Source organism: Culex pipiens, chromosome 3, assembly GCF_016801865.2.
Source record: "Culex pipiens pallens isolate TS chromosome 3, TS_CPP_V2, whole genome shotgun sequence".
Lineage (NCBI taxonomy): Eukaryota > Metazoa > Arthropoda > Insecta > Diptera > Culicidae > Culex > Culex pipiens.
Window position 1 is genome coordinate 70,644,181 of NC_068939.1, and position 24,898 is coordinate 70,669,078.

At 44.3% G+C, this 24,898-nt stretch overlaps 3 protein-coding genes across 7 annotated transcripts; 1 reads left to right on the forward strand and 2 right to left on the reverse strand.

The window, feature by feature from the left end:
- Positions 1-1,111: 1,111 nt before the first annotated feature.
- LOC120419986 (uncharacterized) lies at positions 1,112-1,984 on the forward strand. Its single transcript, XM_052709907.1, has 2 exons — positions 1,112-1,615; positions 1,793-1,984. Exons 1-2 carry the CDS (start codon positions 1,112-1,114, stop codon positions 1,982-1,984), a joined length of 696 nt encoding a protein of 231 aa, XP_052565867.1.
- A 161-nt stretch (positions 1,985-2,145) lies between these two features.
- On the reverse strand, positions 2,146-4,838 carry LOC120419984 (SANT and BTB domain regulator of class switch recombination). 2 transcript variants are annotated; one of them, XM_039582863.2, is made up of 4 exons: positions 4,647-4,838; positions 4,002-4,586; positions 3,005-3,932; positions 2,146-2,944 (listed from the first exon to the last, which is right to left on the reverse strand). In XM_039582863.2, the coding sequence occupies exons 1-4, from the start codon at positions 4,697-4,699 to the stop codon at positions 2,267-2,269; spliced, it is 2,244 nt and encodes a 747-aa protein (XP_039438797.1). In that variant the 5' UTR covers positions 4,700-4,838; the 3' UTR covers positions 2,146-2,266. The 2 variants fall into 2 exon arrangements, with proteins under 2 accessions (XP_039438797.1, XP_039438796.1); XM_039582862.2 differs by having other exon boundaries at positions 4,002-4,589; positions 4,647-4,837.
- A 2,968-nt stretch (positions 4,839-7,806) lies between these two features.
- LOC120419975 (uncharacterized) lies at positions 7,807-24,783 on the reverse strand. 4 transcript variants are annotated; one of them, XM_052709768.1, is made up of 7 exons: positions 24,391-24,783; positions 24,040-24,325; positions 20,380-23,980; positions 13,994-14,440; positions 13,505-13,927; positions 8,666-8,860; positions 7,807-8,308 (listed from the first exon to the last, which is right to left on the reverse strand). In XM_052709768.1, the coding sequence occupies exons 1-7, from the start codon at positions 24,695-24,697 to the stop codon at positions 7,892-7,894; spliced, it is 5,676 nt and encodes a 1,891-aa protein (XP_052565728.1). In that variant the 5' UTR covers positions 24,698-24,783; the 3' UTR covers positions 7,807-7,891. The 4 variants fall into 4 exon arrangements, with proteins under 4 accessions (XP_052565728.1, XP_052565727.1, XP_052565726.1 ...); XM_052709767.1 differs by having other exon boundaries at positions 13,994-14,443; XM_052709766.1 differs by having other exon boundaries at positions 13,994-14,464.
- Positions 24,784-24,898: the final 115 nt, after the last annotated feature.

Below are 24,898 nucleotides of genomic sequence, written 5' to 3' on the forward strand. Positions count from 1 at the left end.
GCCGTGCACTCGTGATCTCCGACGCTTTGACTTCTAGATTGCAGTGCCCAGCCATTCGTCGAGGACTAGACATTATGGCCTCGCTTGGAGCACCTCTTAACACTCCGTTCTTGCGTGTCCCTGTTCGCCGAACGAACTATGCCATGCATAGCGCGTTGACTGGACTACACAAAGCATTCAATTTTGTAGCTTCTTTAATTGATTTTAATCTGTCCCGTAACGTCATCAAAAATATGTTTTTATTGTTTTTTAGGCGATAATTTGTGTAATGTTCTTAGTTTTAAGTACACCATTTGGACATGTGGTGCCTGTTGGTGTTAAACAAATAACACCCGCGAGAACAAGGAATCGTATAAACAGATGGACAAGAAGCGCCGCTTGGAAGAGTTGGAGAGCCAGAACATGGAGCAGCTGTATCGCTCCAACGAAACGCGCAAGTTCTACAAGAAACTCAGTCAATTATGGAAAGGTTTCATACCGCGTGCCGAAACGTGCCAGGATAAGGACGGAGGAACCTTGACGGATGAGCGCGAGGTGAACGAAAGGTGGAAGCAGCACTTCGACGACCACCTGAACGTCCCAGATGCGGAGTTCCAGGACGACGGGGGACAAACCAGCACCCACGATGAGCGAAGTTAAGGATGCCATCAAAAAGATGAAGAACAACAAAGCAGCGGGTAAGGATGGTATCGGAGCTGAACTCATCAAGATGGGATTGGACAATTTGGCGACCTGTCAGCATCATCTGATAGTCAAGATCTGGGTCACAGAACAGCTACCGGAGGAGAGAATGGAGGGAGTTAAGTGCCCAATTACCAAGGAGGGGGACAAGTTGGAATGTGAGAACTACCCTACCGATCATCTTCTGGTTTTGTGCAGTGGAAATCGACGACGGACCGAATCTTTTTGCAATGCCAAATCCTCCAAAAATGTCGCGAGAACCAGATCCCGACGCACCACCTGTTCATCGATTTCAACGCCGCGTACGACTCACTCGATCGCGAAAAGCTATGGAAGAACATGTGCGAGAACGGCTTTCCGGGGAGGCTGATCACATTGGTGAAATCAACGATGGAAGGGTGGACGGTGCAGCGTGAAGATTTCGGGTGCAATGTCCGACCCGATGAAGGGGCCGTGCTTCAACATGCGGGGCACGGTCATCAACGGATTCAGGCAATTCATCTGCTATGCTGACGACATAGGCATTGTCGACAGAACGTTCGAGGAGGCGGCTAGGAAGTACACCGAATTGAAGCGGGAAACGGCAAAGGTTGGATTGAGGGTGAATGTGGCGAAGACGGCGTATCTGCTGGCAGGAGAAACCGAGTCTCTTAGCATAGGACCGAGCGTGACGATCGACGGGGACGAGTTCGAGATCGTGGAAGAGTTTGTGTACCTCGGATCGTTGGTGACGTCGGACAACAACCGCAGCAGAGGAATTTGGAGGCGCAGCATCACCGGTAGTCGTGTCTACTATGGACTCCACAAGACCTTAAGGTCTGGTACCCTTTTCCGGCGTACAAAGTGTACCTTGTACGAAACGTTGATAAGACCGGTCGTTCTCTACGGGCACGAGACGTGGATGATGCTCGAAGAGGAGCTGCAAGCGCTTGAAGTTTTCGAGCGACGAGTGCTTAGGACGATCTTTGGCGGCGTGCGTGAGAACAATGTATGGAGGAGAAGGATGAACCACGAGCTGGCGCAACTCTACGGCAAGCCAAGTATTCGGAAAGTCGCCAAGGAATCCGGAGGGCTTGACACGTCGCAAGAATGCCGGATGCGCTGGATGCAGACAATCAATCCGGTAAAGTTGGTGTTTACTTCGGAGCCGGTTGGAACGCGGCGGAGGGGCGCAACGCGCAAGTGGTTGAACCAAGTGGAGAAATGTCTGGAAAGTGTGGGGAATTGGAGAGATGCAGCCCAGATCCGAGTTAGATGGCAACGAATCTGGAGACAGCTCATGACCCGGAAGGACGACTGGTAGTGTCTTATTTGGTGCATACGTAGCTTTAGAAGGCGATAATCGAGACCGCAATACACAGAAGGGCGCAATGTGAACGAGGTGAATGACCGACCTGTTTGGCAAAAGGCTCGTGAAGCAGGTCAAACTAATCGTTTAGTACTATCAGAAGGAAACTAAGTAACTATAAGTTAAGGGACTGTGCCCTCGTGTATAGGCTTATTCGTAGCAGATCAATAGTATTCGGTGGAACTCGCTTCAAACCGTCTTCTCCAGCGATCGTTCGCGCAGATCCAGAATTAGTCATCATTTGAAGGCGTTCGGCTTGGCCTTGACGCTGGCCAGATTTTTCTGCTTCATCGACTCGCGCCAGTCCGCTTCAAGCTTCACGAAGATTCCGCCCTGCTGGTAGGTCGCGTACTGCTGGTTTTGCTCGCCGCCCGTCTTTTTCCCAACCATCGAGATGATCTGCTTCATGGCGCGCTCCTCAAACTCGCGCTGATTATCCTGGTTGCTCCGAGCGCTCATTTCCCCGGCCCAGTGCCTCCCGTAGGACATCTTCGGCTTGCACTTGGCGTTCTTGGGCCGAAACGAGCGGGGACTGCTGTACTCGGATTCACCGCCATCGCTGCTGCTACTCGACGAACGGCTCAGGATCGTACCGGATTTGTCCGCATCTTCCGAGTCCGACTCCGTGTCAGACTCGGCCACCGACTGCGACATCTGACGGGGGATGAACTTTCGGTTGGCACGACTCGGGTGGGGATCGCCGTCCACGTGGAACGACGGCAGCAAACCCTGTCTCGAGCGGTGTGGCAATATCCCAATGCCGTTCCACCACGGTTCTTGGTTCGCTGTGCTCGGTGGCTTGAACGGAGCCGTTTCGTACAGGCAACCACCCTCGGAGGCGTGGATGGCAAGCTGCAGAATAGCCCTGTCGCGATCGGTGTCCGCTTGCACGGTGTGCTCCCGGTACTGACAACCCTGCAAAGAAGAGATCCGTTTAAAATTGATAGCACTTGTTGTTCTTCCCGCGGCCCTCACCGTTGGTCCTGGTAGTGTCTCGTAGCGGTAGGCTTGCTTTCCGCAGCATGGATAACGTCCGGCCGGTCCCGTGACGCGTCCTTCCGCCGCCGGTCCCAAAAACTGCGGCTGCTCTGGATGATACTGGCACCACAGCATCTGATAAACCGCAAAGTGCGTGTCGCAAATGGCGCAGTACAGAAAGTGACAGTGTCCCCAGAGCCGCCAGTAGACCTTTCGCCACGAACGCAACTCTTTGTGCAGGCTGGCCACGTAGCTGGTCAGGTTCCAGGCGGGATCCTTGACGTGCGAGCTAATCAGCTGTCCCCACCGGTTCAAACGAATATTCTGCGGCACGCAGTGTATGAACGTGCTAACGGTTTGCGTGAGGTATTTGGCACATCGAAGGCACCGGAACATACCGACCAGCGTGGCGTAATGGCCTCGCAGCGCCTGCGGCTCAATTTCGCACAGACTTTGGATCAACTTTGTCCAAAGCCGAGGCGCGATGCGGTCCTTTTTGTCTTTAACCATTTCCAACTCGAGATTGGTGAACATCGCCGCCAGTCGAGTGATGATGCTGTCGTTGAGGCAGGCCAGATTTGCGGATGCCTTAACGACCTCGTTCAAACGCGCGTGGCAAAAGGACAAACAGTCCAACAGGAGCGGCTCCATTTGCAGAAAGCTAGCGGACACCAGAATCGGAACCACGTTCGACGGATCCAGCGCGGGCCACTCGTCCTGGGACATGGAATCCTTCTTGACCCACTTCATGAGCCACTCAAAAATCTGCAGGTCGCAGTGCACCGAAATGTCCATGTCCTCGAGCCGCTGACCAGCGGTCACATCCGCAAAGTAACCCATTTTCGAAATCAACAGCTTCTGGGGACAGGAAAAATCCCGCGACGTTCCCTTCACCTCGTCGCACACGTGGATGATCACTTCCGGCCTGCAAAGCACGGAAACACAATTTGAACGACACTTTGTACGACCGAAACCCCCCGAAACCAATACTCACTCCGCCCTGCTATCCGGAATTGCCAGCTGGGAAAACGACGACTTCCTGCGTGCCCCAATCTTGCTGGTGCTGCTGGCGATCAGAAAGTTCTGCGACACGTCCCCAACGGCCGACAGGCTTGTCTTTTTCGCGCTACTTCCCGCGCTCTGCCCCCCGGCATCCGGTGAGCTAGCCTCGCCACCACTGCCAATCGATTTGGTCATCCCGATCGGGACGACCGGCTTGGTGCCGATGCTTTTCCCGTAACCACTGGACGAGCTTGGCGGGTTGACCGGACAGATGAACGGCAGCACCGAGTCCAGGATGCCCTCGTTCAACACTTCGTCCAGCTTTTCGTTCAGCAACGCGTCCAGGTTTCGCTTCGGCACGTCGACGGCACTTTCCGGCTGCTTGGTGGCCACCGGTTTAGCCGCGGGCGGGGCCTTCCCGTGCGACAGGGACTTCTTTTTGAAGGACTTTTTTTGAGCGTCATCTTTTTTGCCTTGTTGCCTAGCGGGTGAAGCATTCTCGGCCGGTCGCACCGTCGCATTGACCAGCTCGTTCCGGGCCAGCTGGTTGTAATCGAACGGCGGAGGGTTCTTCTTGCTACTGTTGAAGGAATCGTTAACTTGGCAGGTAATTTTAAGAAACTCGAGGAAATCATGCATCGAAATCGAATCGCCGCGGTCCGGGTGATCTGGATGGTGGTGGTCGGTCATTTTTGATGAATCACTGGGAATTTCCAACGCAAGAGAATAACGCGTTCAACTTTGGCTGAATGCCTTCAAGAAGTTTTGCGCAAAATTTGTTATAAGGTCATAGTGTTTTATTATTACAACAAATCCGCCGTATCCCGGGGCAACGGTTGCGATTTCAAATCCATGCGCGTGTGGTGAGCATGCCCAGCGGTTGTTTGCGCGCCAAAATGTGCCTACGAAAAACCCTAAACGGGTAGTTTTTATGTGAAATGCGGGCTGTTCTTGTGCAGCGTGTATTTGAATGATTTGAATATGGTCATTCCAACCAGGGGGGCGACATCTATATCTCACTACAGGCAGCTCGCCCGTAGCCAACACAAGCAGTCAACTTCGGCACCAGAACAAAAGAGAAATGTCAACTTCGGCTCCATCACAAAAGAACAGCTGTTCGTTACGGAACCAAAACAAAGTAACTGCGCACTGTAAAAAAAAAACCCGATTTAATCCCACCTGGGGTGAGATAGAGCCTTTCTTACTAAAGAATATAACAATGGTAGAACTTTTTTCAATTCATAACATCGACTTTGTTTATTTATAACGTCAGCACAAAAGAAAGTCTTATGATGAAAGCAAAGTATTATAAATGATATGATTTCCAAAAGAAATAAAAAACGCAATTTTCACCAAAAGAATATATTGTGGATTTAGCTCGTAGCTGGATTTTCTGGCATCTTCTCACGGTCATTGGAAACGGTCGTGGATAGACCTAGGGGTTCCCAGTTGGAGTGAAAAAAATCAATTTATAGAAAAATTATGGATTAACATTTTGCTTTTTTATCACTTCTCCGACATCAGGAATAATTGTTTGAACATGCTCGCAATTTTTTTATTCGGTCGGAAAAATATTATTTTTCTTGAAAAAACTTTCATTTTTAATCAAATGATCACCCCTAATTCTGGCTCGATGCCGCCATCATGCGACCGCGTGCTCCGTTTGTTTGTCAACAAAGCTGCAGCTGGATGGTGAGACGAAGTGAGGGGGGAAGAGATTTTGACATTTTTATGCCCGCATCTGGCCCGCCGCCTATTTCGTCGGTCACTGAGCCGCCGGTCGTTTCCAGTGACCGAGTCCAGCTAGGTACTGATCGTACAATATTCAATCGTACAATATGTTTGTACGTTTGTAATCAAACAAGCGTTTATGACAAACGCGATCATAGCAAGCTTCCCATGCGCCAGTGGCAACGCACACCGCGGTTTTGGTTTTTTAGCTTCGGTGAACCGCGTGTGCCGCACGGTGCAGGGAAGCTAGCCATTCAGCTTCTAAGAAAGTGACAGAGTCAGAGATAGCTATTTTCAACAAACGCACCCGTACACACTCAATCGCGAGAACCTTAGGTAGAAAGCCATTGGCGTCGCCAGCATTGAACACTTTGAAAACGATATAAACGATGAAAGCTTGGAAAGCTCCTATTGGAATCCAATGAACCCTGTTAAATAAAATTACGAAAATGAAGTCTACATTTAGGCGATTTTAGGAGCGCACGGGAAACAAATTGATTGTAGCCGGATGAATGTCCTATGTCACAAAAGTTTTTGCATAAACATTGGACAGTTATGCAAAAAAGGACAGAGCAAAAGAAACCGAAAAGCTATGATATCATACATGTTGTAGGAAACATCGGTAGACAAGCTATTACAAAACGAGTATAAGTCGAGCCACAAAATATATGCGCCAGCATTCTCGCACCAGTATTCGAAGCTCAACTTGACAACTTGTCGACTTGGCGACGAAGCGTCGAATATCGATGCAGTGTGAATTTTTGACGATTTTTCCGATTAAAATTCATGCTGAATCGACATATTTACGAAGCTGGAAATGACGTCCAGCCTTAAAGTAAAACCTATACCTTTCTTTAGTAAGAAAGGCAAAAAGTAAATAGTTCTAAAAATTGATCGGGATTGCCGATCGATGTCGAATTTGTTTCAGATGCTTACTCATGGTCTGTACTATGAATGTAGAAAGAAATTTCGGATAAAATTGGAAATGAAAAATGTTGGCGAAGGTCACCAGGTGGGTTTTTACTACAGATTGTCTAGGGAACAGATTGGCCAATGTTTCTGGACACCAAACGCGCTGGACACCAACCGCCCTTTACGCCCAGCAAAACTGGCAGTGTTGCAAGCGCAAAACATACGTTGCCAGTGCCTGTTTATTTTGCATTGGCCAGTCTGTTTCCCTAGACAGTCTGTAGTTTTTACGGTTTTTACCTTTTTTTAGGGATTTTTTTTTCTTTTGGTAGGTTAATCAAACGGCTCTAACTCCAGAACCAGATTATGGATCTGGATGAAAATTTGGGAGGTTGTAGAGCTCGAAAAATGCAATTTTTGAGATAAATAAAAGATATGAAAATGAAAAAAATTGACCATATTTTCATTTGAAAACTGTGTATTTTGTTGAAAAGTCTGGCCGCATCCGAAAACAGATGAATATTTCGAAATTTTTGAGGCAAATCGCCCAGGTTCAGCACACTATCTTTCATCTGCATTCAGAAGAATCGAAATCGGATATATGGGAGCAGAGAACGGCGCGACACAAAATTTTGCCAAATTTTACCACATACGAACATCACTCGACCTCCACGGAATTTATTTTCTCAAAATTCGAGGGTTCGAGATAGACGAGTTCTGTCAAGGTGAATCGATAGAGCGTCGAAAATCGATGCAGTGTGATTTTTTGACGATTTTTCCGATTAAAATTCATGCTGAATCGACATATTTACGAAGCTGGAAATGACGTCCAGCCTTAAAGTAAAACCTATACCTTTCTTTAGTAAGAAAGGCAAAAAGTACAAAAACTGCAGGCATAAAATGGAAATAAAGTAATTATTGTTTTTTCCAACGGTCGTTAATCGTAACCGTAAACTGAAGATATTTGGGTTTTTTTAAACACCGCGTCGACCTCGGCGTCGACGACACAGTTTAATACGGTTTTTGAAGTTCTGGGGTTTGGGAATCCATTTATTTGAGACTGTGATCAATTTCTAGAGTCTAAAAAAACCTACATATGCATTTAGTGTGTAATAAATCAAACAAATTTATTTAACCGGCATTTTTTTTTTTAAACTAGCAATTAAAGAAACTTAAATGTACCAACAGTTAAATCTAAATATATTACGTACGTATTTGATTTGCATCGATGTTCCGCAAGCGTTATTGTTGTGGCTTAAATTTCCCTGCACACAGATGGACCTGTTTTCCGCGGTATTGCGAAAACGTCTTTTTGCAAATTTCACACTGGAACGGGCGTATGTGGACATTAAGGTGTTGCTTGAACACAGCTTTTCCAAATAGGACCTTTCCACAAATTGTGCAAGTGAACGGTTCTTTCCGTCCCAAATGAATTTCCTTAACGTGCAGTGATAACCCACCCTTGTTTGAGTAGGTCTTGGGGCATTGTACGCACTTGAATCGCTTTGGATACTGCTGCTCTTCCGTGGGTACGTTGCTTGAGGATGACCTTTTTCTCGGGTTGTCTGCGATGGCCTTGATCGCCGTTCCGTCGCCGGTCACTTCTACTGGAGAGGGAAGAACATGCTGGGGCTTGAGCGCGGGCAAAACTTGCCGATGCTGTCGAAGTGAATTTGAAATTAAAATTTTTCGGTTGCTTAAATATATTTGTCAAATAAACAGTTTCTACTACATTTTGAGGTTTTTAATCGTTATTTTTTAATCAGTGGAAGCAGAGGGTTTGGAAGGCGCAACATTGTGAACTTTTCCTTCGTGATACTTTTTGCCGGCTGGATTCGCAAATGATTGATCGCAATAGCTACATTTGAATGGTTTTTCTCCTAAACATGAGTTAAGGTGATATCGCAACGCCGTCGTGTTGCACAAGAGTTTTTGGCATTTGGTACACTGCTTCTTCTTTGTCTTTAATTTTTCTGACAGATCCTCTAACAATTTCTTCCTTTTCCCGACCCCTACCTTTGCTGGAACCACCTTCTTAAGTTTAGCTCCATTCTCCTCCTCTACGATGACACTCAACTTCGACAGTCGTAGTCGTTTCTTTTGGACCGGGTCATCCCCTTGCGATGGACCACCTTTGGAGACCCCTTTGGAAACATCGGAGTCGTCACGAGCGTTGTTGGCCGGCGCATCTGATGACTTTGCCGGCTGGTTCTATTTAGTTGTTAGAGATTTTAAAATTAGGTTATCTTTTTGCCCCCTTTATTTTTCGGCCAACATTAGATCAATTCTCAACGAGATCGGTCTTTTTTCTTAAAAATTTAATTTTTGTATTTTTTAATCCGGTTGAAACTTTTTTGGTGCCTTCGATATGCCCAAATAAGCCATTTTACATCATTAGTTTGTCCATATAATTTTCCATACAAACTTGGCAGCTGCCCATACAAAAACGATTTATGAAAATTCAAAAATCTGTATCTTTGGAAGGAATTTTTTTATCGATTTGGTGTCTTCGGCAAAGTTGTAGGTAAGGACTTCACTGAAAAAATATGATACACGGTAAAAAAAATTGTGGTTATTTTTAATCAAGGGTCCTGATTTTCGATTCAATGAACAGAAACCACTCACTCATCGCCTATCCATTCGTCGCCTATTCCAACCCGCTAGCATTCATGAGCGAATGAGACTCGCAAGCAACCAGCGAGTGGCCCGAAATGTTCACTCAGCGAACAAATACATCGTGAAAATATTTGCCGCTCAACGACACTCACAAACTAACGTGCTCAGCGAAGCGCCATTCTCACAAAATGCTAGCGCGGCAGTCTTTTTGTCTTCACGCCCTCAGTTTGCCATCAATTTGATTTTTTCTTGGTGGAAGTTTCTTTGAATGATGTGTATAATGCTATGAAATCAAAATAAATGCACAATTTAATTGATAACATTGATTTTGTGCAAACCAAATCAATGAGTATAACGCAGCGCATCAGAGAATAAATATTTTTAGTTCGAAGTGATCGGAGACGTTCGGCCTGCCTGAGCTGAGCCGTTCGGAGACTGAGCCGATCAGAGAGAGAAGGAGAGTAGAAGAGAGAGTGTTCGGAAGCGAATGGTGTGAAAGTGACAAACGGTAGGAATACATCAGGGCAGTATCGCATCGCCTGCTATTTGTGCTCGCGAATGGAGTGGTGGGTTTTGAGCATTCAGGACCCTTGTTTTTAATTTCACTTTTTGTCACTAAAACTTGATTTGCAAAAAAAAAAACACTATTTTTATTTTTTTCAATTTTTGAAAGCCAACTTTTCAGAAATTTCCAGAATGGGCAAAAAATCTTTGACCAAATTATGAATTTTTGAATCAATACTGATTTTTTCAAAAAATCAAAATATTGGTCGCAAATTTTTTTCAATTTCATTTTTTGATGTAAAATCGAATTTGCAATCAAAAAGTACCTACGTGAAATTTTGATAAAGTGCACCGTTTTCAACGAGTTTTCAAGTTATAGCCATTTTCCGGTAACTATGTTGAAAATAGTCACAGTTATTTAATTTTTTAAATTAGTGCCCATGTTTGCCCACACTTGAAAAAAAATATTTTTGAAAAGCTGAGAAAATTCTCTATATTTTGCTTTTTTGAACTTAGTTGATACGACCCTTAGTTGCTCTGAGATATTGCCATGCAAAGATTTAAAAACAGAAAAATTGATGTTTTCTAACAATTTTCTAAGTCTCACCCAAACAACCCACGATATTCTAATGTCCATATCTCAGCAACTTATGGTCCGATTTACAATGTTATAATATTTTTTTCAAGAATGGGCACACATGGGCACTAATTTTAAAAAATGAATAACTGCTACTATTTTCAAAAAAGTTACCTAAAAATGGCTATAACTTGAAAACGGTGCACTTTTTCAAAATTTCACATAAGGGACCATCCATAAACCACGTAGACACTTCAGGGGGGCGGGGGGGATGGTTGGGATTGTCCACGCTCCATACAAAATAGATTTTTTTTGTATGAAAATTGTTCACGATGGTGGGGGGGGGGAGAGGATTTGGGTTTTTCCAAAAAAGTGTCCACGTGGTTTATGGATGGTCCCTAAGTACTTTTTGATTGCAAATTTGATTTTACATGAAAAAATGAAATTGAAAAATTTTCGATTTTTTGAAAATATCAGTATTGATTCAAAAATTCATAACTCGGTCAATGTTTTTTTGCCTATTTTGGAAATTTCTGAAAAGTTGGCTTTTGGTCCTAAAACATATCAAAAATGAAAAAAATTGTATTTTTTTGCAAATCACTCAAATTTTTTACCGTGTATCTCATTTTTTTAGTGTAGTCCTTACACTGAAAACCCAATCATGGTAGTTGCTACCATATTGTAGGGTTAAATTGAGAACACGCACCGACGTATTTTTGCTAAAAACAATCCGTGCTTGGATTGACTGATTAACGCAGTCAGTTTTACTATGTCGAGAGCGGTATGGTAATTTTAACCCTCCAATACCGAGATAATGATAATGATTTCGTAATTGCTACCATGCAATTTTGTGGAAGTATGGTACATTTTACCATATTTGCGTTTACTTTTACCAAAAAGCCACAGTTAATTTAATAAGCAGCATTTTTAGCAAATGTTCTAAAAATTACCATGGTCGGGCTTTCAGTGTATCCATACCTACTAGGGTGTTTCAGCCGAACAAAAAAGTTCTCAGATATCAGACGGTGAACACGTGGCAGAGCATACACTAAAGTTTTGGCTCAGAAACATTCTTTAAAGTAATACAATTATAATTAATGATGTTCCTGTAAGGATTTCAACTCTACTCAATAACGTAGCATGATGATTTTGTAATAATAATGCAATCGATGCCTCTCCACGTGTTCACCGTCTGAAATGGGGCGTCGTGGTTTTCACCTAGCCGTCATAGCATACTAAGGAAATGCGATGCTTTTGAAGGTTGAATCGTTGGTTTTGGAGACACCGGACGTCGATCCAATGCGCACCTTGGGGACAGAATGGACAACGCTAATTCCTTCTGGAATGTGTTCATTGGACCATCCCCTACACACCTGTCTTTATTCCGAGTGAATCCATGTTGTCCCCAGACCTGTAGGAACGATTGAACGAAAAACACAAAAATCCCATAGTAATTTCCATGTAAATTTCAACTCGCTGGGGACAGGCAAATTATTAATCAAATGGGCTGATATTTGGCATGAGAGTTTCTATGGGTATCCTCTACAAGGGGAACCTCTGTTTGCCGTAATCGGAGAACTTTTTTGTTTGGCTGAAACACCCTAATACCTACACCTTTGCCGAAGACACCAAATCAATCAAAAAATTCCTTCCAAAGATACAGATTTTTGCATTATCATAAATCATTTTTGTATGGGCAGCTGCCAAATTTTTATGGAAAATTATATGGACAAACTAATGATGCAAAATAGCTTCTTTGGACATACCCGACATACCGAAGGCATCAAAAAAGTTTCAGCCGGATTAAAAAATACAAAAAAAAAATCGAATGGCCGAAATCTCAGAGAATTGCTCATTAGAAAAAAGTGTGGCTCTGGCTGTCATACCATGGCACACTTTTTTTGTAATGTTGGTACCACTGCGTGATTTTGACATTTAGGACGTGCACCTTTCGTAACGCTATCTTCGCTTAAAAATCTGGATAGACGCAAAATACTTTTATAGCTGCTTGACATTCTCATCCGAGTTTGGGAAGTGCGGGAAGTGCTCATTTTGATTTTAAAACATTGAGTGTTTTGACAGTATACTCAACCCCCGGTGGTTGGTCACTTTTTCGTTTGACACTTTTTTAGCTTGTAACCCGTTGGCTGGTCGAAGTCAAACTAAAAAGTGACGAACTGTCACTTTTTACACGGCGCTTACGCACACAATCAAAACAAACGTTTGATAGTGTGTGTGAACTCCTAGAGAGCCTGGAGCTTATTAGAGAACGGACATCTCAAACCAAAAGTACCAATCGAAGCACGAGAACTGTCAAACGGAGGTACCAATCGAGCAAAATCCTTTGTCTAATGCTCGGTTGGTACCTCCGTTTGACAGTTCTCGTGCTTCGATTGGTACTTTTGGTTTGAGATGTCCGTTCTCTATGAACTCCGTGCAAAAGGGTTGTCAAACGGTTGTTCGTTTGACAACAGTTGGTGTTTTTTTGAACATAGAGTTATCTACGTGCGCATGTATTGCTTGTACGTACACGAAAAAGATTGAGGTTAAATTTTGTACCCGTCAGCAAAACAAATGGTGCGCTAGTGTGCGTGAGATCGGGCTTAGATAACTCTATAGAGATATCCACGCGCGAGAGTGTGTTAGTTTGGAGTTTAGTTACACGCAGACATAGGCAAATCGAGTAGAATGATTCGTCTGTCAAAATCAGCTGTGTCCTTTGTTATACCACGAGCACGTGGAAAACAGCTGGTTTTTACAGGCGACTTGTCTACTCGATTTGCCTATGTCTGCGTGAAAATAGTGTAAACAAAATCAGCTGCTTGGAATTCAGCCAATCACAATCGATCAAAACCAAAACAATACTTTAAATACACATACTAACACAGAAACATGGTGTGCGTGAGAGAATCCGTGGAGATCTCTATAGAGTTATCTAAGCCCGATCTCACGCACACTAGCACACCATTTGTTTTTGCTGGCGGGTACAAATTTTAACCTAGAAATCCTCCGTGTACGTACACGCAATACATGCGCACGTAGATAACTCTCCGATCTGTAAACTGTTCCGAATATGGGGATGACTGTAAATGAAAATGCGCTCACGAGAGATTGAGCGAAAGGAAAGGGAAACGGGGTGGCCACAGGGCGGTACTCACCGGTAGAAGCGCCTGCGGCATCTTCGACATCGTTTGCCCGATTGCCGTCTGGCCCACGGTTGTTCCGGCGTTTAGCCGGATCTGCTGGGCGGCGATTTGCCACGGGCCGCCCATCATCGTGGTCGTGAGGTAGGCCCGCTGCTGCTGTTGCTGCAGTGGCGTCTGTAGCCGCACCAGAGTGGCCGGCCGAATGGTCGTTTGACCGATCCGGTTCACCGTTGACATTCCGGACTGCGTCATCAGCACGCGGATCGGCGTTGGGCCGTGCAAACGCGGAGCGGCCTGCGAGACCAGGATTTTCGTGACCGGCCGGAACTGAGCCAGAGGCGATCCGGAAAAGGTTACGTTGGCGGGTGGTGGATTGATGCCCTCGATTGTGATTTCTTTCGTGACGAGCGATTGACGCAACAGGGGGAGGCCTTGCTGCAAGGAGAAAGGAATCAAGTTAATACGAGCTCACCGACTGGCATGGAATGCTTTGGGACAAACCTTGAGAAAGCCTACCAGGCACGGCTTCGGGCTGACGTTGAGTAGTCGCACGAGCCGTTCGCAAAACGTCTCCGGCTCTACGTTGGCGTCGACCAGTTCTTGGATCAGCATCAAGACGTTCTTCTCGACGAGCTTCGGATGCCGCTTTGCCAGTTCGATCAAGTTGGTTAAAAATTTCCGGCATTTTTCTTTGGTATTGTCAATCAAGTTTCGCTTCTGCGCTGTTTGGCCACCGGTCGTGGTCGTTACAACGACGGATTGGGTCGCGGATTGTTGAGGTTGCTGGGTGGTCACGACCGAGGGCTGTCCGGTTGCGGGGACGCCATTCGCCAGTGTCTGGTCCGTTGAGATGGTTATTGAGGCTACCCGTGTCGTCAAGTTACTCATCGGCGTCTTCGTTATGGATTGAGAATTGACGATTACGGCGCCGGTGCCGGACGAATTGGGCTGCTGGGACAATTGGTGAGAAAACTGTGTGAAAACATTAAACAACTTGCTCTACCGTTCATTTTCTGATCCACTGCAACGAATTATCTTCGTGGAAAACTCAACGTGGTGGGCCTGGCTGCAATCACGCTAGCGCCATTAGCGGCGAGTAGCGAATGCTTTTAAACTGATTTTCAGCGTGAATTAATTGTGTGAAAACAGTCGAGATATTTATGTACAGCAAAGCTTTTTTGGGTGCGTTGCTCTGAGAAACTTAAGGAGCCATTACAATACCGCAAACAAACTAACAAATTCGCACTTTTTCGTGTTTGACAGGTTGCCAAAATTATATTCAGGCTGACGTTTGTACAAACAAAGCAGGCAAACTGTCAAAAAGTGCGATTTTGTTTGTTTGTTTGCCGTAGTGTAATAGCTCCTTTAGTTTTTCATGTGATTTTCTTGAAGCATTTTACAATTATATCTTCTCGTCGAATTAAGTCTTTTATTATTATGATTTCTTTACATCTTGTTTTGTTTGTTTTGCATTAATATTTTAGTTATTTTGTTAATATTTTGCAAAAATGGGATTTTGCACGGTGGAGCAGCGCGTCAATTTTAGAGTGATTGATGTTAATTGTGTTGCCTGATTCAGTCCATTTTGGACGGTGGAGCAGCGCGCACGCCTTGTAGGATTATTCGTGTTTCGGACGTCATTTTTTTCAATGATTAGTATGTTTATGGGCTTTAATTAAGATTACATTAATTGTTTTGTGATTTTAAAAGCCCTTCCTATATCATCGTTGATCAGAAGGAACGGCGTCAGATAGATTGTGCATTAATTGTTCAAGTAATGTGTTAAATTTTCAGAAATTTTCATTTCTATAGAACCGTTTAACGAAAGACACGCTCGTTTTTGCATTTCCATTTCTTCCATTTCGTTGTACCGCTGTTAAGATTCGATTGTGAGTAGCGGGACCTCGCGGTCGTGTTTTTCGGAGCCTTTTATTTAATACTTTATTTTTCAAAATGCCGCCGGTTTAGTTCGTTTAAGTTATTGTTTTAATTTCATTACAATCGGTTACGTGGTGTTCTGTTTTCTTTTCGTTTTAATTCGTTGATCGTAATAATTTATTCCAACTGCCAGTTTTAGTATTAACTCATCAAACTATCCATTTTATGAAGAGTAAAGCGTCTTTTATTTACTATTTTTGAAATTTGCTCGCGTTATCGTACACACAGAAAAATATACTGATAAGTCCATTCCATAGCACTACTGCTCGGTTGGCACGCGTTAGATTTAAACAACTTTTTTAATAATCAATTATGTATCTTCCCGCAGCCGGCTGCCTAAGATATTTAGAATTTCAACCGATAAACAAATTGCTTATGGTCGCATCACATATCACAGTGAATCCTGATCTCATACCCCACGGCGTGTTTTCTGGGCAACCTTAACGAGAAAAAATAGTCATCGCTACTTTCAAAAGTATCTTATAGGAAATTTTCTCAGCTTTCCAATGCTTTTAAGAGCGAAATGTTTCATCGGAAAATTTCTGAGATATCTATATTTTAAGTTTTTGTTTTAAAATCCTTAATCATTTATTGGAAACTTTTAAATAAACGGTCCTGGAAACTTGTCAAATGATGTGTTTCATGTGTCATTTACTAAATTCTCATCAAGAAGTGCAAAATAATACAAGAAACAACTTTGTAGGGGGTCTCGTGGCGCAGGGGTAGCGGCTTCGGCTGCCGATCCCGATGATGCTATGAGACGCGGGTTCGATTCCCGCCTTATCCACTGAGCTTCTATCGGATGGTGAAGTAAAACGTCGGTCCCGGTTTCTCCTGTCTCGTCAGAGGCGCTGGAGCAGAAATCCCACGTTAGAGGAAGGCCATGCCCCGGGGGGCGTAGTGCCAATAGTTTCGTTTTTAACTTTGTAGAAGGTTGCAAACAGCTAAACATTTTGAAAATTTTGTTTTAACCGAATTTTTGAATATGTGGGATTTATTCAGAAATTAAAATCATAAAACCGCATTTAAATATTATTTTTACAAGAACAAATAGTTTATTACATAATTGTTGTGTACAAATAACACCGATCTGCTCTGATTCAGCTTGGAATTAGGTGATACTACCGAAATTTTTACAGGTTTGAGATTGATAGGGTATTACAAGATTTTTGTAAATAAATAACGTATTTCCTTAATCAAACATTAACCAGTTGCATGAATACAAAACATGTTTGAAACTCAAAATTGAACTGCAAACTTCTCTTGCAAGCTTTAGGAGAAATGCTTTTCATTAGTATGAAATGATTGTTTTAGTTTTTTTTGTATGAAATGATCAAGAAATTAGCAATATTTTAGAAATTTATAAGACTCTCATCTTCAATCTCATCTTTTTTAAAAAATGTTTTATTTCTTGATTCTTGTTCAAATAGTTTGGAAAGACTTTTTTTTGTTTTTTTTTTTTTTTTGTTAAAATAATAAATAATATTGTTTTTTTTTTTTGGGAGTGTGATCCAGCCGCACATCGTTGATGTTGAAACCTCTGAACTGGGCCCTCGTCCTGTCACGTCCGTCAGTAGTCTTGTCGTACATTACAACTAGAATCAGATCTGCCAATGAATTACTACACTTCGACCAAATAAACACTGACGCTGTAAGGATCTGACTCTAGAATAAATGCACAGTTGTGTGTTATTCATAAGTCCAAAATGTTCAATTATTCATATAAGTCCAAATATTCATTTGCGGATAACTACCTAACTTGAATTAACTTAAACCTAACTTGAATTATACAAGATTTAAAGTAGCCTATCCGAAAGCTACTCTTATCTCAAATCCCCAAAATTTTAATTAATAGCCAAACATTCTAGTAAGTTTCATTTAAAACCTGTCTGGCTTCTTTTAAAAACAAAAAAATAGATTAACAGTTCATATTTTACAAGTCGTGAATTGAAAAAGAGACGACCATTTGATCGTCAGAATTCCAGTAGATCCTTGATTCTCAACAATGGTCGATACATTCATAATCCGACAACCGTTAGTTCAACAGTAAACGAATTTAGTCCGATATCATTTCACTATTGATTGATCGAGACTCTATGGAAATTTTGACAAAACAGAATGGTTTTATGCTACTTGAATGAAAATCACCGATTCTGATAGAATTACTAAATTCACTATTCCTAATTTTGTTCCTAAATAACTAAATGCAAAGTATAAAAAGAATGATATTTATAGTTAAAATCCTAAATTCTATAAGCACTAAATTTTTAAAAACCCGCATCCTAACCTGACACCCACATTAAGATAGGGAAAATCACATGGGGGAAGGGGGGCAGAATGGACCACGGGGGCAGAATGGGCCACCCTTGGTTTTGGGCTTTAGAATCGATTTAGACCAACTGTGAGGCAAGGGTCTTATATAGGACGTCAAATAACATCACCATACCGAAAACGACGTTTGAATTCATTGTATTTTGCGAATTATGAGCAAAAATGTAAATTTATTGTCAAAACTACGCAAATGTTGTTTTTTTCGAGGTTTTTAAATAAGCTTTCTGAAAAGTTGAATTGTTTGAAAAAGTTTGTTCAATGTTTACAATGTTACCAGAAGCTATTACGAAGGTAATCAAACAACAACGGAACCTTCAAATCATTTAGTGGCTTGGTGGTGGAAGTTTTAAATAAAAATACACTTGGGGGCAGAATGGACCACCCTGCCTGCTCCTTATAAAAACAATCAAAAGTTGCGAAATTTTAGCTAAATGGATTATTTCACTTCTGGTAACTTCACAAATCACGTTTAATGCAATATTAGTTGATTTTTTAATTGTTTTGACGCTTATTTGTAAAAATAGTGTCTTATTTCGACATAATTACACTATTTTCAAAAATGTTTGTTTTGTTAAGTGACTATTTTTATAAAAGTGATCAAACTTCATGGAAACTATGTTGGAAAGGTTACTTAAGTCATTTCTTATCACCCTTCGACGTTGTATTAGACGAAATGGCTTGTTTTCTAAGGTGGCCCATTCTGCCCCGCAGGGTGGTCCATTCTGCCCCGCACCCTGGAAAAGTAGTCGAAAAAACATTTTTTTTAAAGTGCATCAAAAATAGTTTTAAGCTGAAAATTTTCATCAACCAAGTATACAACATTGAAGGGAACATCCCAAAGCATAAGCCTGCTACACTGGATTCATAAATTTGTAAGTTTTTGTAAGGTTTTCGGTACATTTTACTTAGGCGGACCATTCTGCCCCCCCTGCCCCTATGTAGCGGTTCATTGTACAAATGTGATATTTCCACTATCGGAGAACCTCCTTGTCTCGATGACAGCTTACCGGCCATCGATTAAGCCCTGAGACTGCGCCAAAGTGGGTTCTCGCAGCATGAAGTGGTGTCCATGTGTAAAAATGGAAGTTTCAGCAATATACTGAACACTTCGATTTTAATTCCACATCGAATCAAATCATACTCTTTGCCAAACAAGCATCAAACCTATGACACTCATTATGACAAAGCCCAGGGGTTAAAATAATAAATAATATTGTTCAAACAAAAAAGAGTTTGTGACGGTGTTTTCAGCATTCTGAATTGGAAGACTCGAGTTTTATTGCTACTTTTAAGTTTTATTGCTACTTTTAAGTGCAATTTCAACAGTAGACATTTTATAAAATTTTATATTTATTTTATAGTCATGAAAATATGACTTTTGAAGCTTGTAACAGTTATATGTAGTACATTTTCGATTTTAAATCATATTTGTATTTATGTTCCTGGTTAATGTTTGCTTAAGAAAATATCATATTTATTCATTAAAATTCAATAATACCATTAACAATCACAAACCTGCCAAACTTTTCGTTGAACAAGCTAAATCAGAGCAGACACGTGATATTTGTACACAAAAAATATATGTAATAATCTAATAAAAATATATTTTTACATTGTATTATGATTTTAATTTCTGAATTCCATATATTCAAAAATTTGGTTAAAACTTCATTTCAAAAAGTTTAGCGGTTTGCAACCTTCTACAAAGTAGTTTCTTGTCTTATTTTGCACATTTTGATGAGTAAATGACACATGAAACACATCATTTCATATGTTTTCTGAACTGTTATTATAAAGTTTCCAATAAATAATAAAGAAATTTTAAACCAAAACACTTAAAATAGAGATATCTCAGAAATTTCCCGATGAAACATTTCGCTCTTAGAAGCATTGGAAAGCTGAGAAAATTTCCTATAAGACACATTTGAAAGTACCGATGACTTTTTTTTCCTGATAAGGTTGTTCTAGAAAACACGCCGTGACCCATCTTACTAACCCCTCAAAACTCATGTCCAGAGTTTTTTTTTGTTGAAAAGGTCCGATAAGCTATTGTCTTCCATATGTTTATAGGATCTAATAAAAAAAAAAGTCGAGATGTGATATTTTGTCGGATACGCAGCCGATTTAGCGGTCTCCAACACTCAAGTATCGGAATTACAATCCCATCCACTTCCCCGTGTCTAACCACTGGTTGTGGCCGGCGTCGGTATTGATCGGCATGATAGGGACCTTTGAAAATTGCTTTAAGGGGTGATGATTTGTTCCTATTTTTCATCTGTGGTCTGGTCAATAACGACACGGTAGACACCAATGCTATGCTATTTTATTAATATTTTGCAAACATATAGTTTCAATATGATTTTCGGTAAAAAAAAAAAATGATTTTCGGTACTGTAGGTTTAATTGCACTTTGTGCAATTCACAAATTATGTGTCTATAGAATTAAAAGAAAAGGAAAAAATTGCAGATGAAAAAAAATCTTCAATTTGAATGATTACAGATCATACCAACCAACCAAAAATAATAAAAATCATCGAGTATCACTCGAAAAACGATTGCAAATACATCATCGTGGCAAAGTGATTCTTCTCACTTTTCTCCATCGATTTAAAAATTACCTCACTCTCCCGCGACCAAACGACCGCTCGGGCCTCCTCCAGTTCCGCGTACGTCCCTCCGAAATCAGCCCCAACCAGACCATCCTCCTTCAAGTGTTCATCGCACACAATCAACTCGTAACACCCGCCAATCCGAGCTTCCTCCCTCTGATCTTCCACCGAGAAGAACGTCCGAATGACGTGCAGGTCTTCGCCGTAGTTGACGCCACGTGCCATTCCGCGCGTGGCCAGGGTAATCCGGCCGGCAGTGCCAACCTGCTCGATCTGATCCTTGGCTGACTGCTCGGTGAGGACTTGGACGTGATCGAGGTGGTGCGCGTGCAGGGCACGGAACTCTTCCAGCAGGGTGGACGTGCGGAAGAAGATGATGACGGGCCGGTTAACGGGTTGCGCTTTAGCTCGGGAGAGGATCTGCTCCATCCAGAGTGGCTTGGTTGGGCGATGGGTGAAGTCTGCGGCGGGATTGAACTGGGTGCGCGAGTTTGGTAGGGTTGACGAATGGTGGATGGCGTAGAATCGGTTGAGGGTTTCTCTTTCGTGGTGGTTCAGCGTGGCAAGCGGACTTGCGGTGACTGCCAGGATCAGCGGGAAGGCCGTTGGCAGCAGGGCGTACGCGAATAGTCCGCAACCGACGTTCAGGTAGCCGTAGTTTTTGGTGGAGCCGACTCTGAGCTCGAAGTTGTGGTGCTTCAGCCGAAAGTAGTTGAACACCGACTTGTAGCCCGGAATGGACCAGGTCACGAAGCGATCTCCGTCGCGGTAGGTGATCGCGCCCTGTTGGTTGAGCTTGAAGTCGGCGTGCTGGGCGCGGTCGGTTGCGACCGAAATGGCATTCTCGACCATCGATTGAAGCTCCGAGTAGAACAAGTTTCTGTTGGTAAACTGTTTGCGTACGTGGTTGGCCGAGCTCAGCGTTACGATCAGATCGAAGGGTGTTTTATTGTTGAGGAATGTGTCGAACTCTTGCTTTCTCGTGAAGCGCGGCGAGGAAATGAGCTTTTCAATTCGTGTCATCACTTCCTGGACATCTCGCAGGTCACGATCGGTGACCAACTTCCAGATTTTTTCCTGGATTTGCTCCAAGCCCGGAACGACGGGGAACGCTCCGGGACAGTACTCCTTCCCGTAGACTTCTTTGTCGAAGAAAACGTCCACCTCGTCCACGAGAAGAACTGGCGGATGCTGCGCATTCAGTTTGGCCGGTCGTTGCTTGTCTGGCGGCGCAAGTATCAGGTCACTCACCAGCGTCTGCAGCTCCAGCGGTTCGCCGTCCACGCGAGGAGCAATGACCGCGTCGACCATGTCGTCGTAGGTGCCGTATTTAACCGCTTCGATAACGCCGAGCAGCTTGAGCAATCGGGCAAACTTGTTTGCGTCTCGTTTTGCCAGGTATTTGCTGCGGTAGATCAGCAGAATCCGGTGGCCGGTTAGGGCAAGAACCGCGGCGATCAGTGCTAATACGAGCGGTTTTCCCCCACCGGCGGGAATCTGGGCCAAGTGCTTCGGGATGCCCTGCTTGTATTTGTCCGCGCCGAGCAGCCGGAGCACGGCCATGATCTGCGAGCAGTGGGGCCTGTTGTAACTCGCTTTCGTCCAAACTGCGGCCACACCGGCGAGGATCTTGGGCAGCTCGGTCTGTTTGAACTGATGTGTCCACACTTTGAAGTGCGTCGGATGAACGGAAGCTTGCAGCGAACTCGCCAGAGCCTGACCAGACTCCGTCGCGTACTTCTCAAAGTGATCTCCGTACTGAAGATACGTTCGTTTCATCTCTTCTGCGCTGAAACTGTCCGCGTCGTTCAACTCGCCGAACGTCTTCAACCACAGGCTGATCTCGTCCCGGAACGATTCCTCGATCCCCCGTATTCGCTTGCAGAACTCGTCCATTGACTGACTCCGCTCAACCACGGCGCAAAACGGCCGCACGCTGTCCTCCAGAAACTGTTCGTACGACTCGTACTCCGCTTGCCGTCGCAGGTGCACCAACGAAGCGCCGATTGCCGTCAGCAGGGCTCCGACGGACACGATCTGGTCCTGTTCCGACCAACCGCGCTGCTCAAGCTGAGACTGGACGCACGCGAGCAACTCGTTGACCACGTCGACGGCGTAGTTCCGCGGACAGGTCGCTCCGTCCAGCAGTACCGCAAACAGCTGGTGAAACTTGTCCGCCTCGGTGACGCGGTACGCCTGGTGCGAGGTTCCGCTCCACTTGCTGTCAACCGGTTCGATGTACTCCAGTGCGAGTGCGGCGTTCTTCGGCTTTTCCGGCAGCGACTTGACCAACCACTCGAACGTAACGCCGTCCAGATCGACGACGAAGGCGTTGACGGCACGGAGCAGAGCTATCATGGTGGGGACGTCGACCTGTTTCCGCAGCGCAACGGCCACGATCTTCAGCAGCGTTTTCTTGATTTGTTCCATTTCGGCGCCGGACTTCTTGCGTGGGAATTTCTCCACGATTTTACAGCGATTCTTCCAGTAGCAGGTGACAACCTCGAGGAGGTCAGGCAACGGTTCGGCGAAACTTAGCATCGCTCGGTTGATGACGCCCAGTTGCGAGTGCAGGATTTGCTTGTCCTCGTCGGAATCGACGCTGCTTGCGAGGGGACAAGTCTGCACGACGAAGCGGCCAACACTGTGCGTGACGACCCGGATCTTCTCCACTTGACTGATGTTTGACTTTTTCAGAAGTTGCAAATAGCTCGCCACGATTTGTTCGAACGGGCCCAGGTCTAGATCGCGCAAAACTTCCTCGAGAAGGCAGAACCACACGCGATGCTCGTCCGCGATCGTTCCTTCAAAAGGTCGCTCGTTTTGACTCAGCAGTCGAAACAGAAAGTTGTACTCCCGTTCAAGGCACCCAGCAAGTACCGTGTCCGACCTCCACTTGATCGCGGTTTCCAGCGGATGCCATCCGTGTTGATCGCTGCGGAGCAATTCTTCCGGGCTGTGATCGGAACGCGCGATGATGGCCGCAATCAACTCGTCCAAGCTTCGACACAGCGAGACGTACATCGGGTTCACCAGCGGATCGCTCGTTTCTTGAGATTTCATCCGTTCGATCCAACGTTTCGCAAGATCCGTCAAAGGTTTGCGGAAAATCGCCACGTCCAGCACCTTCTCCATTTCGCGAAACGCCGCAACATCGTCCTCGTGAACTCTGTAAATGGTCCGCATCGGAACGTCATCCAGCAGATCGCGCAGAAACTGGGGCGCGTCCAGCAAAGCGTTCACCTTGTTCAAAACGACAACCTCGCAGAACCGTTCTAGCGCGATGTTGAGCTCCCGCGTATCGTCGCAGAAGCCGGGAGAAAAACGCTGTAGAAACTCGTTTCTTCGTTCGGTTTCCCGCTCGATCCGGAGCAGTTTGGCGGCTTGTTCCCTAAGCTTGGCTGATGTCAACGGAGTTTCGAGAAGCTGTTCGCACAGTTCGCGGTACGTGAGTGCGTTTGAGCTTTCAGCGATTCGGAGAATCTGAGCGGCATCAGCGGCGCTGGAACGATCTTGACGAATTTTGGCGAAGAGATCGTGTAGATCTTTTCGCTGACTTTCGCGCTCCGTCGTAGCGTCATCCAGCACAATTCGGACGATGCGGAGTTGACTGGAGAAAGAAAAATGTTTAAAAGTTGACTATACAAGATTTGCAGTTCAACTTGATACCTTAACAGTACGGTTTTCGCCTGAGCGAAACTTGTGGCCTGTCTCAACTCGTTCACGTCGATCGGTGCCACCCTGGCTATGAATCCTTCGCCAACAAGCATCAAACTGCCCACGTCGTGCAACCAAATGTCAAAGTCACCGTCGACAAGCCGGGCCGAACAGTTCAGCTGGGCAACCTTGGTCGGTATCGGTTCCTGTACGTTGATGAACTCTTTGCCGGAATCGCTGTGGTGATACCAGCACCCCGGAGACGTCACGTCCTGTTCGCCAGATTCACCTAGCTGAGCTAAAAATCAAACCAAAAGATTAAACTGTTAGAAAACCTGCTGTTTCATTCCAAAAACCACCCACCGATCGCTTCGTTGGAATCCGGTCCAGCCTCCAAACTTCCATCGGTCGGCTTAACATATTCCAAAGAAGCGGATTTCTCAGCCTTGATCCGGGGACCGTCCTCCGAGTTTGACGACCCACTTGACGACAAACTCGAATCGGAATCCTCCTCTTCCGACTCTCCGTCAAACCCTTCGAGATATTCGTCGATCAACATCTCGTACTCGACGTTGTCGGAGAAGTGTTCCGACGGTTCGCCGCTGACTTCGGGAACATCCTCGGCGGAAACGTTCTCCATTTTCACGCGTTTTGGTGGCGTCGGTTCCATTGAAAAACGGTTTTTTTACGGGTTTACATTCCGAAATTAAACGCTGAACAAACAGTGACTGTTACTATAGAATAGTTATAATAGAAACCGTTGAAAGGTTTGAAAACAAATTTAAATTTTGTGCAAACAAAACAAAACAATGCACTGTAAATTAAAGTTGCACTTTTCTGAGCTCGTAGTATCCCAACAAAAACAAAATTA

Coding starts and splice junctions, on each gene's coding strand:
- LOC120419984 (XM_039582862.2), bottom strand. CDS start 4,699: ATGACCGACCACCACCATCCAGATCACCCGGACCGCGGCGATTCGATT. Junction 4,590..4,646: donor CGCGGCGATTCGATTTCGAT/GCATGATTTCCT, acceptor TTCCTTCAACAG/TAGCAAGAAGAACCCTCCGC. Junction 2,945..3,004: donor AGACACTACCAGGACCAACG/GTGAGGGCCGCG, acceptor TCTTCTTTGCAG/GGTTGTCAGTACCGGGAGCA.
- LOC120419986 (XM_052709907.1), top strand. CDS start 1,112: ATGTCCGACCCGATGAAGGGGCCGTGCTTCAACATGCGGGGCACGGTC. Junction 1,616..1,792: donor AGGAGCTGCAAGCGCTTGAA/GTTTTCGAGCGA, acceptor CGCTGGATGCAG/ACAATCAATCCGGTAAAGTT.
- LOC120419975 (XM_052709766.1), bottom strand. CDS start 24,697: ATGGAACCGACGCCACCAAAACGCGTGAAAATGGAGAACGTTTCCGCC. Junction 24,326..24,390: donor GGATTCCAACGAAGCGATCG/GTGGGTGGTTTT, acceptor TTTGATTTTTAG/CTCAGCTAGGTGAATCTGGC. Junction 23,981..24,039: donor GCGAAAACCGTACTGTTAAG/GTATCAAGTTGA, acceptor TTCTTTCTCCAG/TCAACTCCGCATCGTCCGAA.